At 68.8% G+C, this 11,258-nt stretch overlaps 1 protein-coding gene across 1 annotated transcript; it reads left to right on the top strand.

Annotated features, from left to right (window-relative positions):
• On the top strand, positions 1 to 8,631 carry PPP1R14A (protein phosphatase 1 regulatory inhibitor subunit 14A). The gene is made up of 4 exons (XM_044987945.1): positions 1 to 271; positions 5,873 to 5,953; positions 7,046 to 7,078; positions 8,255 to 8,631. The coding sequence occupies exons 1-4, from the start codon at positions 65 to 67 to the stop codon at positions 8,348 to 8,350; spliced, it is 417 nt and encodes a 138-aa protein (XP_044843880.1). The 5' UTR covers positions 1 to 64; the 3' UTR covers positions 8,351 to 8,631.
• The last annotated feature ends 2,627 nt before the right edge of the window (positions 8,632 to 11,258 follow it).

The raw sequence follows: 11,258 nt of genomic DNA, 5'->3' as shown, positions 1-11,258 counted from the left end.
CCTGCCCCCGCCATAAGCCGCGGGCTGAGCGGGGCTGCGGCTCCCGTGGCGGCGCCGGGCAGGGATGGCTGCGGACCGGGTGGGCAGGCGGCTGGGACGGGGGTCCCCGGCGCGTTCTCCGGGGAGTCCCCGGGCGGAGCCGGCCCGCAGCCCCGGGATCCAGAAGCGCCAGGCGCGGGTGACGGTGAAGTACGACCGGCGGGAGCTGCAGCGGCGGCTGGACACCGAGAAATGGATCGACGGGCGCCTGGAGGAGCTGTACCGGGGCCGGGTGAGCTGCGCCGGGGCGCACGGGACGGGACGGGACGGGACGGGCGAGCGCCGGGGCTGAGATGGGGGCGCGGCTCCGCCATCCTCAGTCCCGGGACACCCAGAATTTCTTCTCCCCGAGCTCGGGACAGAACTTGGCACCTGCCTAGTGCTGGGTGAAGATCACTGGGCAGGGCCATGGGACAGCCACTGGCCCCCACTCTCCCCCCCCCCCAGCCAGGGAGAGAACCCAGGAGTCCGGGTGCCCAGCCCCCACCCCCTGCTCTAACCATCAGCCCCCGGTCCCCTTCCAGAGCTGGGGAGAACCCAGGACTCCTGGCTTCAGCCACCCCTGCTCTAACCACCAGCCCCCACTCCCCTCCCAGAGCCAGGAGAGAACCCAGGAGTCCTGGCTCCCAGCCCCCCCTGCTGTAACCACTAGACCTCACTCCCCTTCCAGAGCCCTGGGCCGATAGGGAGCTCCCCGTGCTGCCAGGGGCCCTCCTTCCCTGAGAGCCAGGCTCGATGCTGGGGTGACCCTGGGTATTTGGTCTGTTAACGGTGTGGGGGAGGGGTCTCTGCTGTGACCCCCTCCCCAGAGACAGCAGCCTGCGGCTCATAGGGGTGCACAGCTGCTCCCGGGGTGAGGGTGGGGAGCTCTGTGCTGACTCGTGGCTCTGGCTGTGAGGTTTGAAGGGCTGGCTCTGAGCTGGAGGCGAATGGTTCCCTGGGGCCTGGGGTGCAGCCGTTGCTTTCGGGGGCCATGGCGGGGCACAGCTGGGTACACTCTGGAGTCAGCCCCACTCCGCAGGGCCGGCTCAGTAGCCCCGGCCAGCTGCCTTGCATGGCCGGCTGCTGGGGCCCCTTGCCACAGGTTGGGCTGGGCCAGTGCCGGGACTCCCCGGCTGCCCTGGGTCCAGGGCGTGATCAGCCAGGACTCCCCGGCTGCCCTGGGTCTGGGGGAGGAGAACAAGGAACTCGGGGCTCCCTCCCTCTCTTGGGGCTCCGCAGAGCGGCTGGTGGCCTCGGCTGCGCCGTGGGTCCCTTTGCTGCCCTGGCTGCAGAATTGGGAAGGGCGGGGGGGCGACTTTCCAAAGCAACCGGGCGTGTGGGGGACCCTTCAAGGGGCCTGCCCCAGCCTCAGTGGTGTCTGGAAAGTCATCAGGGCCCTGCAAGGGGTCTCCAGTCGGGGCTCTGCCAGCCCCAGGAGCCATCTCCAGCCTCGGGCCTGGCCTGAGGGTCGGGCCCCTGCACTGGGCTCTCCCGGCCCGGCTGAGCTGGCCGCGCGCTCCACTTTTTCCCGCTCTCCCCCGAGAGCGGCGGTTTGATTCCAGGCGACTCCAGTGGGGCCTGGGCCAGGTGCCCGTGTGTGGCTGTGTGAAACGCGGGTGTCTCCGGTCTGTGGGGCCGGGGCACGACGGAGCGAATTCCTAGTGTAGCAGCACACCGGGCACCAGTGCTTGTGCAGGAGGCCTGGCCAGGCTGCCCACTCTGGGCTCCCCCGGGGGCCTGTTTCACGCTGCAATGGCGCTAACTAGGGGGCTGGTCTGCAGTCGGCAGGTGCCTCCCCGTCCCAGCTGTCCTGGGCTCCCACCTCTGCCTTCCTCGGGGGCGAAGATTCGCCGGGATTCTGCTGAACTCCGGTCGGGCCCTCGTGGAGAGAGGCTGAACTTGGCTGTCTCCGCTGGGGTCCGTCCAGCGTGCCGGGCTGCGTGCGCCGGGGCTTCGGCCAAGCTGAGCAGATCTCTGGGGAAGAGCAGCTGCGTCTCGCGCTTCCGAATATTGGGCCTGATTCTCTGCCGTCCTGCACCCAGCGCGGCCAAAGGCTCCCGCTCTGCTCTGTGCGGCCGCACGGGGCTGCCCAAGGAAGTGCAGAATCGGGGCCGAGCCCCCAAGCCCTGAAATGCACCTTGCTGCTGCTCTTTAATTTCCCCTTCGGTGGCCAAACCCTAAAGCACTTTCGCCCCCGCCCGGCCAGCTGGCCTGGGGAACCCGCAGCAGGAAGTGCTGCGAGTCGGGAATCTCCAGCTCTAAAAATAGAGACTTTCTCCTTTGCTTCCCTCCTTCCATGGCGCGGGCGGCCGGGAGAGCTCCAGCTGCGTTTCCCTCCCAGGCGAAGGGAGATCGCCACTCTCACCCGGGGCTCTTCTCGCACCGCGGGAGCTGCACGTGCCAGGGGCTGGTGAGCCGTGCACTGGCGCAGCCTTGTCACACTGCGCCGGAGCAGCGTCTGCACTAGGGGTTCGCCCCACTGCAGCATAGAACAGGCCTTGGAGAAGGCGGCTGTTAAGGCGGCTGCCTGGGGCGTGAGGGGGCCAGCAGGCGAGGCCAGGCTGCTCCCTCGTGCCAGGGCTCTGAGGAAACCGGCCCCCAGCATGGGATCCCTAAGGCAGCTCCATGGCGCTGGGGGAACTGTTTGGAGGCTCAGCTCTGGATGCTGGGGAGCCGCTGCAGCGAGCTGTGACAGCAGGGCCCCTCCTGGCTGGGTGCCGGGTGGGGTGAGGCAAAGCACCCTGCAGATGCACATGGGGCCTGGTGCTGCCCAGCCTGTGAGGAGCTGGCCCCTGGTGCTCAGGCCGGGTGCCGGCTTGGGGGGAAATGGCTGCAAACCTGCAGCAGGGGAAACCACAGCTACCCCGTCAGGTCAGGGGAGCCCATCCAGCTCTCAAGCTGGCGCGTGGGGCAGGAGCCTGCGGGGGCCGGCAGGAAGAGGTGACCTGGCAGCTGGCTTCCCTGCGGATGCCTGGCTGGGCAAGGCTGCAGGTGCTCTGGGCTGGGCTCTCCGCAGCAGGAAGCGGAACCGTGGGTGGCCTGTGGCTGGTGGCATGGCTCAGACTTCCCCAGCCGCCTCCACGTTCACATCCTCTGCTCGGGAGGGGGAAGGGGGGCTGGCCCCAAAACTGGGGGAGGCGACACACTCTGCCCACTGGGGATCTTGCCCCCCGGTGCCCTGTGGAGTTTGGGGGGTGTTGACATGTTCCAGCCGCACCTGCTCCCGGGGCCCCAGCCTGCTCCCGTCCAGGGTCTCCTCTGGGAGTCGGGCGCTTTGCTCTCCCGCTAACCCCGCCCTGGCTGCGGGAGCTGGTACCGCGGGGGTCCGATGAGCCCATGGCCCAGTTCTCAGGCAGAGGCCATAAAACCCAGGGCTGGAGCCTGCCCCACGTATCCCCTGTAAACCCGGGTGCAATGCCCAGCCCCTCCCCTACAGCCACGGCCCCATTTGCTCTGCCATGGAGAGCAGGGCCTGGCGGGGAGCTGGGGAGCATAAGGGGCTGCATTGGGGGGTGGGGGGGGTCGTTGTGCCTTGAGCCCATTGGCTGTAAGCGTGTGGGAAATCCTGGTTTAACCCTTCTCATCCCCCCTCCCTGCTCCAGGCCAGATGGGGTGGGACTGGGAACAGCTGTTCCATTGTCACGAATTGTTCCCCTCCCCCTGGGGGCTGATTGCTGGTGGGGGATGGGAGCCTCTTTCCTTCCCTCCTCCAGGAACCCAGAACCTGGACACTGGCTCTGGTCAGGGGGGACCAGCAGGTCCCTGCAGAGCAGCCCCCAAGCCGCGGGCTGGTCAGTCCGAGCTGCGTATGGCCCAGAAGGAGCGGAGTGGGGGGAGGGGCGGGGCCTGCAGCCCATCTGGTGACTGGTAGAGCCGGGGGGTGCTGGGCGCAGGGTTTACAGCCTGGCAGCGCTGGGTGCCAGCAGGACAATGGGGCTCTGTACCAGGCAGATCCGGAGCAGCCTGGCCCTGGACCCGAGGGAGGGGGAAGCTGCCAGCTGGGGTGGGAGTGGCCAGGGGGGTGCAGAGGAGCCAGGCGCTAGCAGGCCCCAAGTTCACCTGGGGTGCAGGGCTGGCCCTGGGGTACAGGGCTCCGGCAGGGCAGGAGCGGGTCTGTGGGGACACCAGGCCAGGAGAGCACGAGGGGGGGCGGGAGCCTCTGCCTCAGCCAGGCTGGGGGGGGGGGGGGGGGGGCACAGCCCGAGCTCGGGAACAAAGAGGGATTAAAACCAGCCCATCACGGGGCCGAGCCCTCTGCCCTCACCCACAGGGCTGGGTTCGGTGCCTGCGGGTGCTGTTGGGTCCTGTGGCACTGGGCGTGAGGACGGACCTGCTGACATGGGCCCTGGGGCCTGGCCCGGCTCCCTTCGCCAGACCGGGGCCAGCTGCCCCTGTATCGGGCTCCGGCAGGAAGCAGCCTGCATGCCCCAGGCTGATTGCTGGCGTTTCCTATGAGCAAACGGGCCAGGAGGGAGGGAGGAGATCCCATGTGACAACAGGGCCCGGCCTGGGGTCACATTGTCACGGAGTGTGGGGGAGGCAGGGCCCTGCCTCCCCACTTCCCGCGATCCCCCGGGACTCTCCGCCGGCCAGTAAAACGGAAGGTTTATTAGCCGACAGGACACAGTCCCAAGCAGGGCTTGTAGGTACAACCAGGACCCCTCAGCCGGGTCCCCAGGGGGTAGGGAGCTCATCCCTCGGCTTTGGGGCTCCCTCTGCTTCCCAGCCAGCTCTAAACGGAAACCCCTCCAGCCACCGCCCCCGGCTCCTCCCCCAGCCTTTGTCCAGTTCCCCGGGCAAAAGGGGTCCCCTGGCCCCAACCCCGTCCCGGGCTCAGGTTACATGCTCAGGTATCCTCGCCCTGGCATCCCATCACCAACACAGACAGTCTCCATAAAACTCCCACGCAACGTTCCCAGGTCAATCCGCCCCACTCCCTGCTCTGTCACCCACATGCAGGGCACCGGGTGCAGTGAGAGGCAAAGCCCCCACGAATGTGCATAGGGCCCGGCTTCGCCTGCCCGAGGGGCTGGAGCCTGGCGCTCCGGGGCTGGGTGGCGCTGGATTTAACTGGCTCTGAGCCCGAATTCCTGCCACCTGCTCCAACCCACGACCGCTGCTGGGGTCCTGCGTCCTGCTCCCCCGGAGGAGGTGGGTCAGTTGGAGGGGCTCTGAGAAGAGCCGCGAGAAGCAGCAGAGGGTTAGAAAAGCTGCCTTGGGTTTGAACGAGCTACATTTAGCTTCCCAGAGAGAAGGTTGGGGGGGATCAGGCGATCAGCATCTATGGGCCCCGGGGGACCAATACTTGATCCTCGGCTCTTCCGTCTGGCGCGGGAAGATCTGACGAGCCTCAGGCTGGAGGCTGAAGCGAGACTCTTAAATGTTTGCACCTTGTTTCTGATGAGCGAAATCCCCCCCCCCCCGGTACAATTCACCCGGGATGGGGGGGTGGTAGATCTCCATCGCTGCCCAGTTCAGAGCGAGCGTGGCTGGTTCGCAGCAGCTCTGCCCTAGGAGTTACTGGGGGGGCTGGGCTCTGCCTGGGCCGTGCAGGAGGTTGGCCGAGATGAGCACAAGGTCCCTTCTGGCCTCAGGAGCCAGGAACCCCCTGGCCCCAGCTTCCCCGAGCTGGCAAGTGAGGAGACCCTGCGGGCTCTGTGGGGGGGCCCAGGGTGAGGATGGGGCCCCTTGCACATGGCTCTCCCGGGGGACTAGGCAGGGCTGGCACGGGATCCGCTCTCCAGCACAGAGATGATTACAGCAGAGACCTGGCAGCTCCAGGGAAGTGGGGGGGGGGAGCTGTCCAGGCTGCATCCCCCCCACCCCCCTCCTGAGCCCCGTCTCATTGCAGGAGGCAGAGATGCCGGATGAAGTGAACATTGACGAACTCCTGGAGCTGGACGCAGACGAGGCGCGGGCCGCGCAGCTGCAGGTACGTGCCGGGGTCCGGGCAGCCCCCTCCCCTCTCGGCAGCTCGGGGCCCTGTGCTCTGCGCGGACCGAGGGGCATGGCCCGGGCTCTGTCCTGGCACGGAGGTGGTGCCCGGGGGTGAGGTGGCGCCGGCCGTGGGGAGCGGCTGCTGTCCAAGGGCTTGTTCCGTGGCTTCTCTTCCGAGCCGTGTGGGACTTCGGCCAGCGGCGCCCCCCGGGGCTGCATAATTCAGGCAGAGAAACAGCCGGCGCTGACGGGGCCAGGGAGACTTTCTCCTGGGGCCGCACTTCCGCCAGCCTGGCCTCCTGCGGCACCCGCTGTGGGTCAGGCCCCCCACCCCGGAGTCGCTCCAGAGCACAGGGATGGGGGAACTGTTCCACACAAGTGAGAGGGGACAGCTCTGCCCCAGGAGGCCGGCTGGGTGTGCTGGGCTCACTCCGGAGTCCAGGGGAGATCAAACCCCCCGCTGTAGGGCACCTGCCAGCTGGGGGGCAGGTCCTGAGCTGGGGCGGGCTGTCCCCGGGCTGCCGGGCCGCTGGGGCCGGGGCCGGGGGCTGGGCTGTCCCCGGGCTGCCGGGCCGCTGGGGCCGGGGGCGGGCTGTCCCCTGGCTGCTGGGACTGGGGCTGGGGCGTGCTGTTGCTGGGGCTGGGGGCGGGCTGTCCCCTGGCTGCTGGTCCCCTGGGACCAGAGCTCGGGCCGGGGGCGTGCTGTCCGCTGGGGCTGGGGGCGGGCTGTCCCCTGGCTGCCAGTCCCCTGGGGCCGGGGCTGGGGGCTGGGCTGTCCCCGGGCTGCTGGGGCCGGGGCCGCTGGGGCTGGGCTGTCCCCTGGCTGCTGGGACCGGGGCTGGGGCGTGCTGTTGCTGGGGCTGGGGGCGGGCTGTCCCCTGCCTGCCGGTCCCCTGGGGCCGGGGCTGGGGCCTGGGCTGTCCCGGGGCTGCTGGGGCCGGGGCCGCTGGGGCTGGGCTGTCCCTGGGCTGCCGGGCCGCTGGGACCGGGAGCTGGCAGGTCCCATCGTCCCGCGTGGGCTGGGGCGTGGATCTGTGCCGGAGACCCCGGGCACCGCGCTCAGGTCTGTCTCTGTCTCTGTTTCCAGGGCATCCTGAAGTCATGTCACAACAACACGCAGGTGAGTGCCGGTTGCCAAGACCCGAACTGCTCCCTGCTCCTGTATCTTCATTCACAGCCCACAGAGGCCCTGCAGCCGCTGGCTCCCTCTGCCTGCCCACAGCTCCCCAGCTGGCAGGGCCTGCCCCAGCAAAGCGACCCCGGGCTGCTGCCAGCGCCGGGCTGGCCCCTGGATCTCCTCCCCGCCCAGCTCAGGCCAAGGGCTTGGTCGCCAGCCAGCCGAAGGGAGCAGGCTGGAGCCCCCTTCCCAGAACATGCCAGAGCTTTCCCAGCACTGACCCTGGGCAGCGATTCCCACGGGACCAGGCTGCTCCGCTCCGGAGCATCACGGCCCCGCTGCGCCGCCGAGCAGAGCTTTAAAAGGGAAAAACATTCCTCCCTCCGCTTCCTCCTTGGTGGCGTGGGGGGGAGGGGGCAGCCCTGGAACTCCCCTCCCCCACCTCTGCTTATCTCCCGCTCGGCCAGCTGCCCCATCCCCCAGGCGGGGGGACGCTGCTTGCACGAGGCAGCTCCAGGGACCAGGGGGTGCAAGGCCCAGGGCTGGTATCCTGCCCTGCCCCCAACCGTCCCTGCACCAAACCCTGTTCAGGGCTCCCCCTTCAGACCCAGCTGTGGCCTGCTGCACATCTGGGCCGTCTGGCCTTGTGGCTACGAGCTTGGGGGGGCTAAGCCATATTCCGGGCTCTGCAGCACCGGCGGGGGGCAGGGAGGGCGGAGCCTTCCTGTGTCTGCAGCGACCAGGCCCCTCCCCCTGTGGGGCTGCGGTGCCCGCCCCCCTGGGGCCCTGCTCTCCCAGCAATGGTCTCCTCCCTGGCCAGACCTGGCTCCTTCCCTCCTGGGGCTGCAGGGGCACCTAGACTGCAAAATCTCACCCCTCTTCGGGAATCCCTCCCGCACAGCAGCCTGAGCCCCAGTGCCCGGCCCTGACCTCCACGCCTGGTACCCAGACGCCCCGGTGATGGGCGCGGAGGCTCCCGGGAGCTGGCATCCCAGGGTTTCCCAGGCAGGGAGGGGCTGGGTGGCATGAGAGCTGCTGGCTCGGGGCAGGGCTGTGTCAGCTCCTCCAGCTGTTGGACACAGCTGGGAAGCTTCGGGCAGGAGCGGTGATGTGGGAACAGCTGGAGCGAGCGTCTCTGCTGCAGTGGGGCTAACGGGGAAGGACCCTTGTCTCCCGCAGGCCTTCGTGCAGGAGCTGCTCCTCAAGCTGCGGGGGCTCCAGAAGCAGCAGGTCCTGCAGCGGCGGCCCAGCCCGGAGCTCCAGGAGCGAGTGTGACCCCTGCGGCCCTTGGCGGTGGCAGCTTCCCCCAGACGTGTGGGACCAGCGAGGCCCTGCAAATCCAGCCTGGGGCCGGGGGTTGCTGCTGGAGCCTCCTGATGCGACAGCTTGTGCCCCTGCACCTGGGGGTGGCACAGGCCTGGCTGTGCAGTGCCCAGCCCCCTGGACAGTATCCCCCTGCCCCAGCGTAAATCTCTGGCGAGCCGAGGGGTTGGGGCTCAGCGGGTGCCTCTCGGTCTGTAATAAAGCCTTGCTCTGGAGCGCTGGCCTCCGTCTGGTCCCTGCCGCGGGCACCGGGCTCTGCTGGCCGTCTAGACACGCAGCCGGGCCCGGGGCTGGGCTGACCTGGCCAGGACGCGGGTGGTGAGAGCTGCTGTTCCTCTCTCTGGCTGCGGGAGGGATCCCCAAGCCAGCAGGCCTGAGCTGCAGTGGGGGCAGCGCCCCCCCCCTCTGGCTCAGGGCAGGGTGGGGAACGGCTCTTGCTGCAGTATGGCACCTTGTCCCTGGCCCTGTTGTCCTTGCCCTGCCCTGGGGGGGCTGCTCAATGGCACTTGGCCTGGCAGGGTGCTGGGCTGGGGACGGGGAAATGCCCCTGCCGAGGGACCGGGCAGCTGCTGCAGCTCCCTGCACGGGGGCAGCGCCCGGTGGTGGTGGGAGGAGGGGCTCTGCCTGGGCTGGGTCTCCGGCTCGTGCCTCCCCGTGGAGGCGGCTGGGTCATGCACTGGTACCGGGCTCACTGTGCAGCAACCTGCTGCTGTGCCTCGCCCAGCCAGCTGCTTCCTCCTCCTGGCTTTACACCCAGCCCGGGCTGCAGAGCAGCCCCTGCCCCCCCTGCCCTCTGGCTCGGCTGGGCTGGTGAGCGCTGCGCCTCGGCTCCATATTTAGCCCTGTGCCGGGCATTCCCTGTGGTCCTATCCATCCTGCAGGCGGCTGGCTGGGGCGAGCGCTGGGCTCATGCCAGCCCCTCCTGGGCGGGGCTGGAGCCGAGCTCCTGCCAGGAGCGGCCGTAGGAGATGCCAGCGCAGGGCCCCCTGACCGAGCCGGGGGCAGATCTGAGCCGTTCGCCTCCCTCGTGGCTGCGTCCGGGGCCCTGGGGTGCTGCTGGGCACTTGGCACGACTGGACACTCCCGCCCCCCGGGCGGGACTTGGAAGGTGGCCCTGCCTGGAACCCAGGGCCAGCTGGAAAAGTTGAGCCACCCCCTGGGAGCGACCCCGGGTGCAATTCACGCGGGGGGAGGCTGCCCCCCAGAGCCACTGGCTAAGGTAGGACTCCAGCCCGAAGATCACAGCTGGGCCTCCCACTGCCAGATGGAGCCTGGCTCCATCACTGAGATGGTGCCACCTCTGGGGTGTAACGTGGCAGCTGGTCCAGCAGCTGCACAGCGAGAAAGCAGGGCCAGCAGTGAAGCCAAATCCTGTGAGCGACTCGGGCGGCAGGGGCACAGCTGGGGCGTGCATGAGTGGAACAGATGCTCTGAGGCACCCCCTGCCCTGGGGGGGAAGCAGCCTGGGGAGCAGGTCCTGCCGTGTGCTGCTCGGGGTCCCTGCTTGGCCCTGAGCGGCTCTGGCTGGTGGCGTGCGGGGCTGGGGATCAGGCGGTCGCCCTCCAGCCGGTGTTTATACCTTCCTGTAAACACTAGCAGTAAATAGCTCTCGTGTGGCCGCTGGCTCTGGACCGTCCGACCCGTCTCGGCGCTTTCCTGGCAGCAGAGCACGACCCAGGCCCTTGCTGGATCCCCGGGGTGCTGGGAGCCAGGTGCTGCTGGGTGCAGTCACGGGGTGGGGGGTGTCAGGACTCGTCCTTCCCCTGCTCTCGCCGCCTTGGCAGAAGGCAGCTGCAGGGGCTGTCGACAGGGAGACAAAGTCCTGGGGACTGGGTCCTTGCAGCTGGGAGTGGGGCTGGGGGGGTGTGTGGAGGGGGGGTTCTGGCCCGACGGGACCCCCAGCTCGGCCGGGGTCTGGGCGGCGCCCGGCCCGAGGGGGCCCCGATCTCGGCCGGGGTCTGGGCGGCGCCCGGCCCGACGGGGCCCCGATCTCGGCCGGGGTCTGGGCGGCGCCCGGCCCGACGGGGCCCCGATCTCGGCCGGGGTCTGGGCGGCGCCCGGCCCGACGGGGCCCCGATCTCGGCCGGGACCGGTAGGTGCTACTGCCCCACAGAGGGCAATAAGCTCCCTGGTGTGCTCTGACCCCTGGCCGGGCTGAGCGCTAGGGTCGGTGTGGATGGAAGGGGGCTCGGTCAGTGTTGCGGCAGCAGTTGGGCTGAGAACTTAGCTACCGAACCCCCCTCCCGCAGGGGGAAGGAGCCTTCGTCTACCAAGCGCTCCCGTCTAGCCGCAGGCTGGAGACGGCTGCCGCAGGAATCCCAAAGCCCCAGAGCATCTAAACCCAGCCTGCAGCCAGGTGTGGGGTCAGCATGGGGACAGGGCAGGCACCCATCTGTCATGCCTGCTGTGAGGGGGTGAGGAGGGGGAATGTATCAGAACTGGGGCCCTGCTCCCCATCACCCCCTGGGAACTGCTAATAGAGGAAGGGGGCGGAAAGAAATTACTTAAAATAATAAAGTGTTACTGGGAAATAGAGTCTGGTATGGGCAGGGGAACCACTAGACCCCACTCCCTTTCCAGGGCTGGGAGAGAACCCAGGCGTCCTGGCTCCCAGCCCCCCCCTGCTCTAACCACTAGACCCCACTCCCCTCCCAGGGCTGGGAGAGAACCCAGGCGTCCTGGCTCCCAGCCCCCCCTGCTCTAACCACTAGACCCCACTTCCCTCCCAGAGCTGGGAGAGAACCCAGGCGTCCTGGCTCCCAGCCCCCCCTGCTCTAATCACTAGACCCCACTCCCCTCCCAGGGCTGGGAGAGAACCCAGGCGTCCTGGCTCCCAGCCCCCCCCTGCTCTAACCACTAG

The sequence above is a fragment of the Mauremys mutica genome, chromosome 15 (assembly GCF_020497125.1).
Source record: "Mauremys mutica isolate MM-2020 ecotype Southern chromosome 15, ASM2049712v1, whole genome shotgun sequence".
NCBI classification, from domain to species: Eukaryota; Metazoa; Chordata; order Testudines; family Geoemydidae; genus Mauremys; species Mauremys mutica.
Note: the sequence above shows the minus strand (reverse complement) of the source record. Positions and strands in the feature narration are given on the sequence as shown.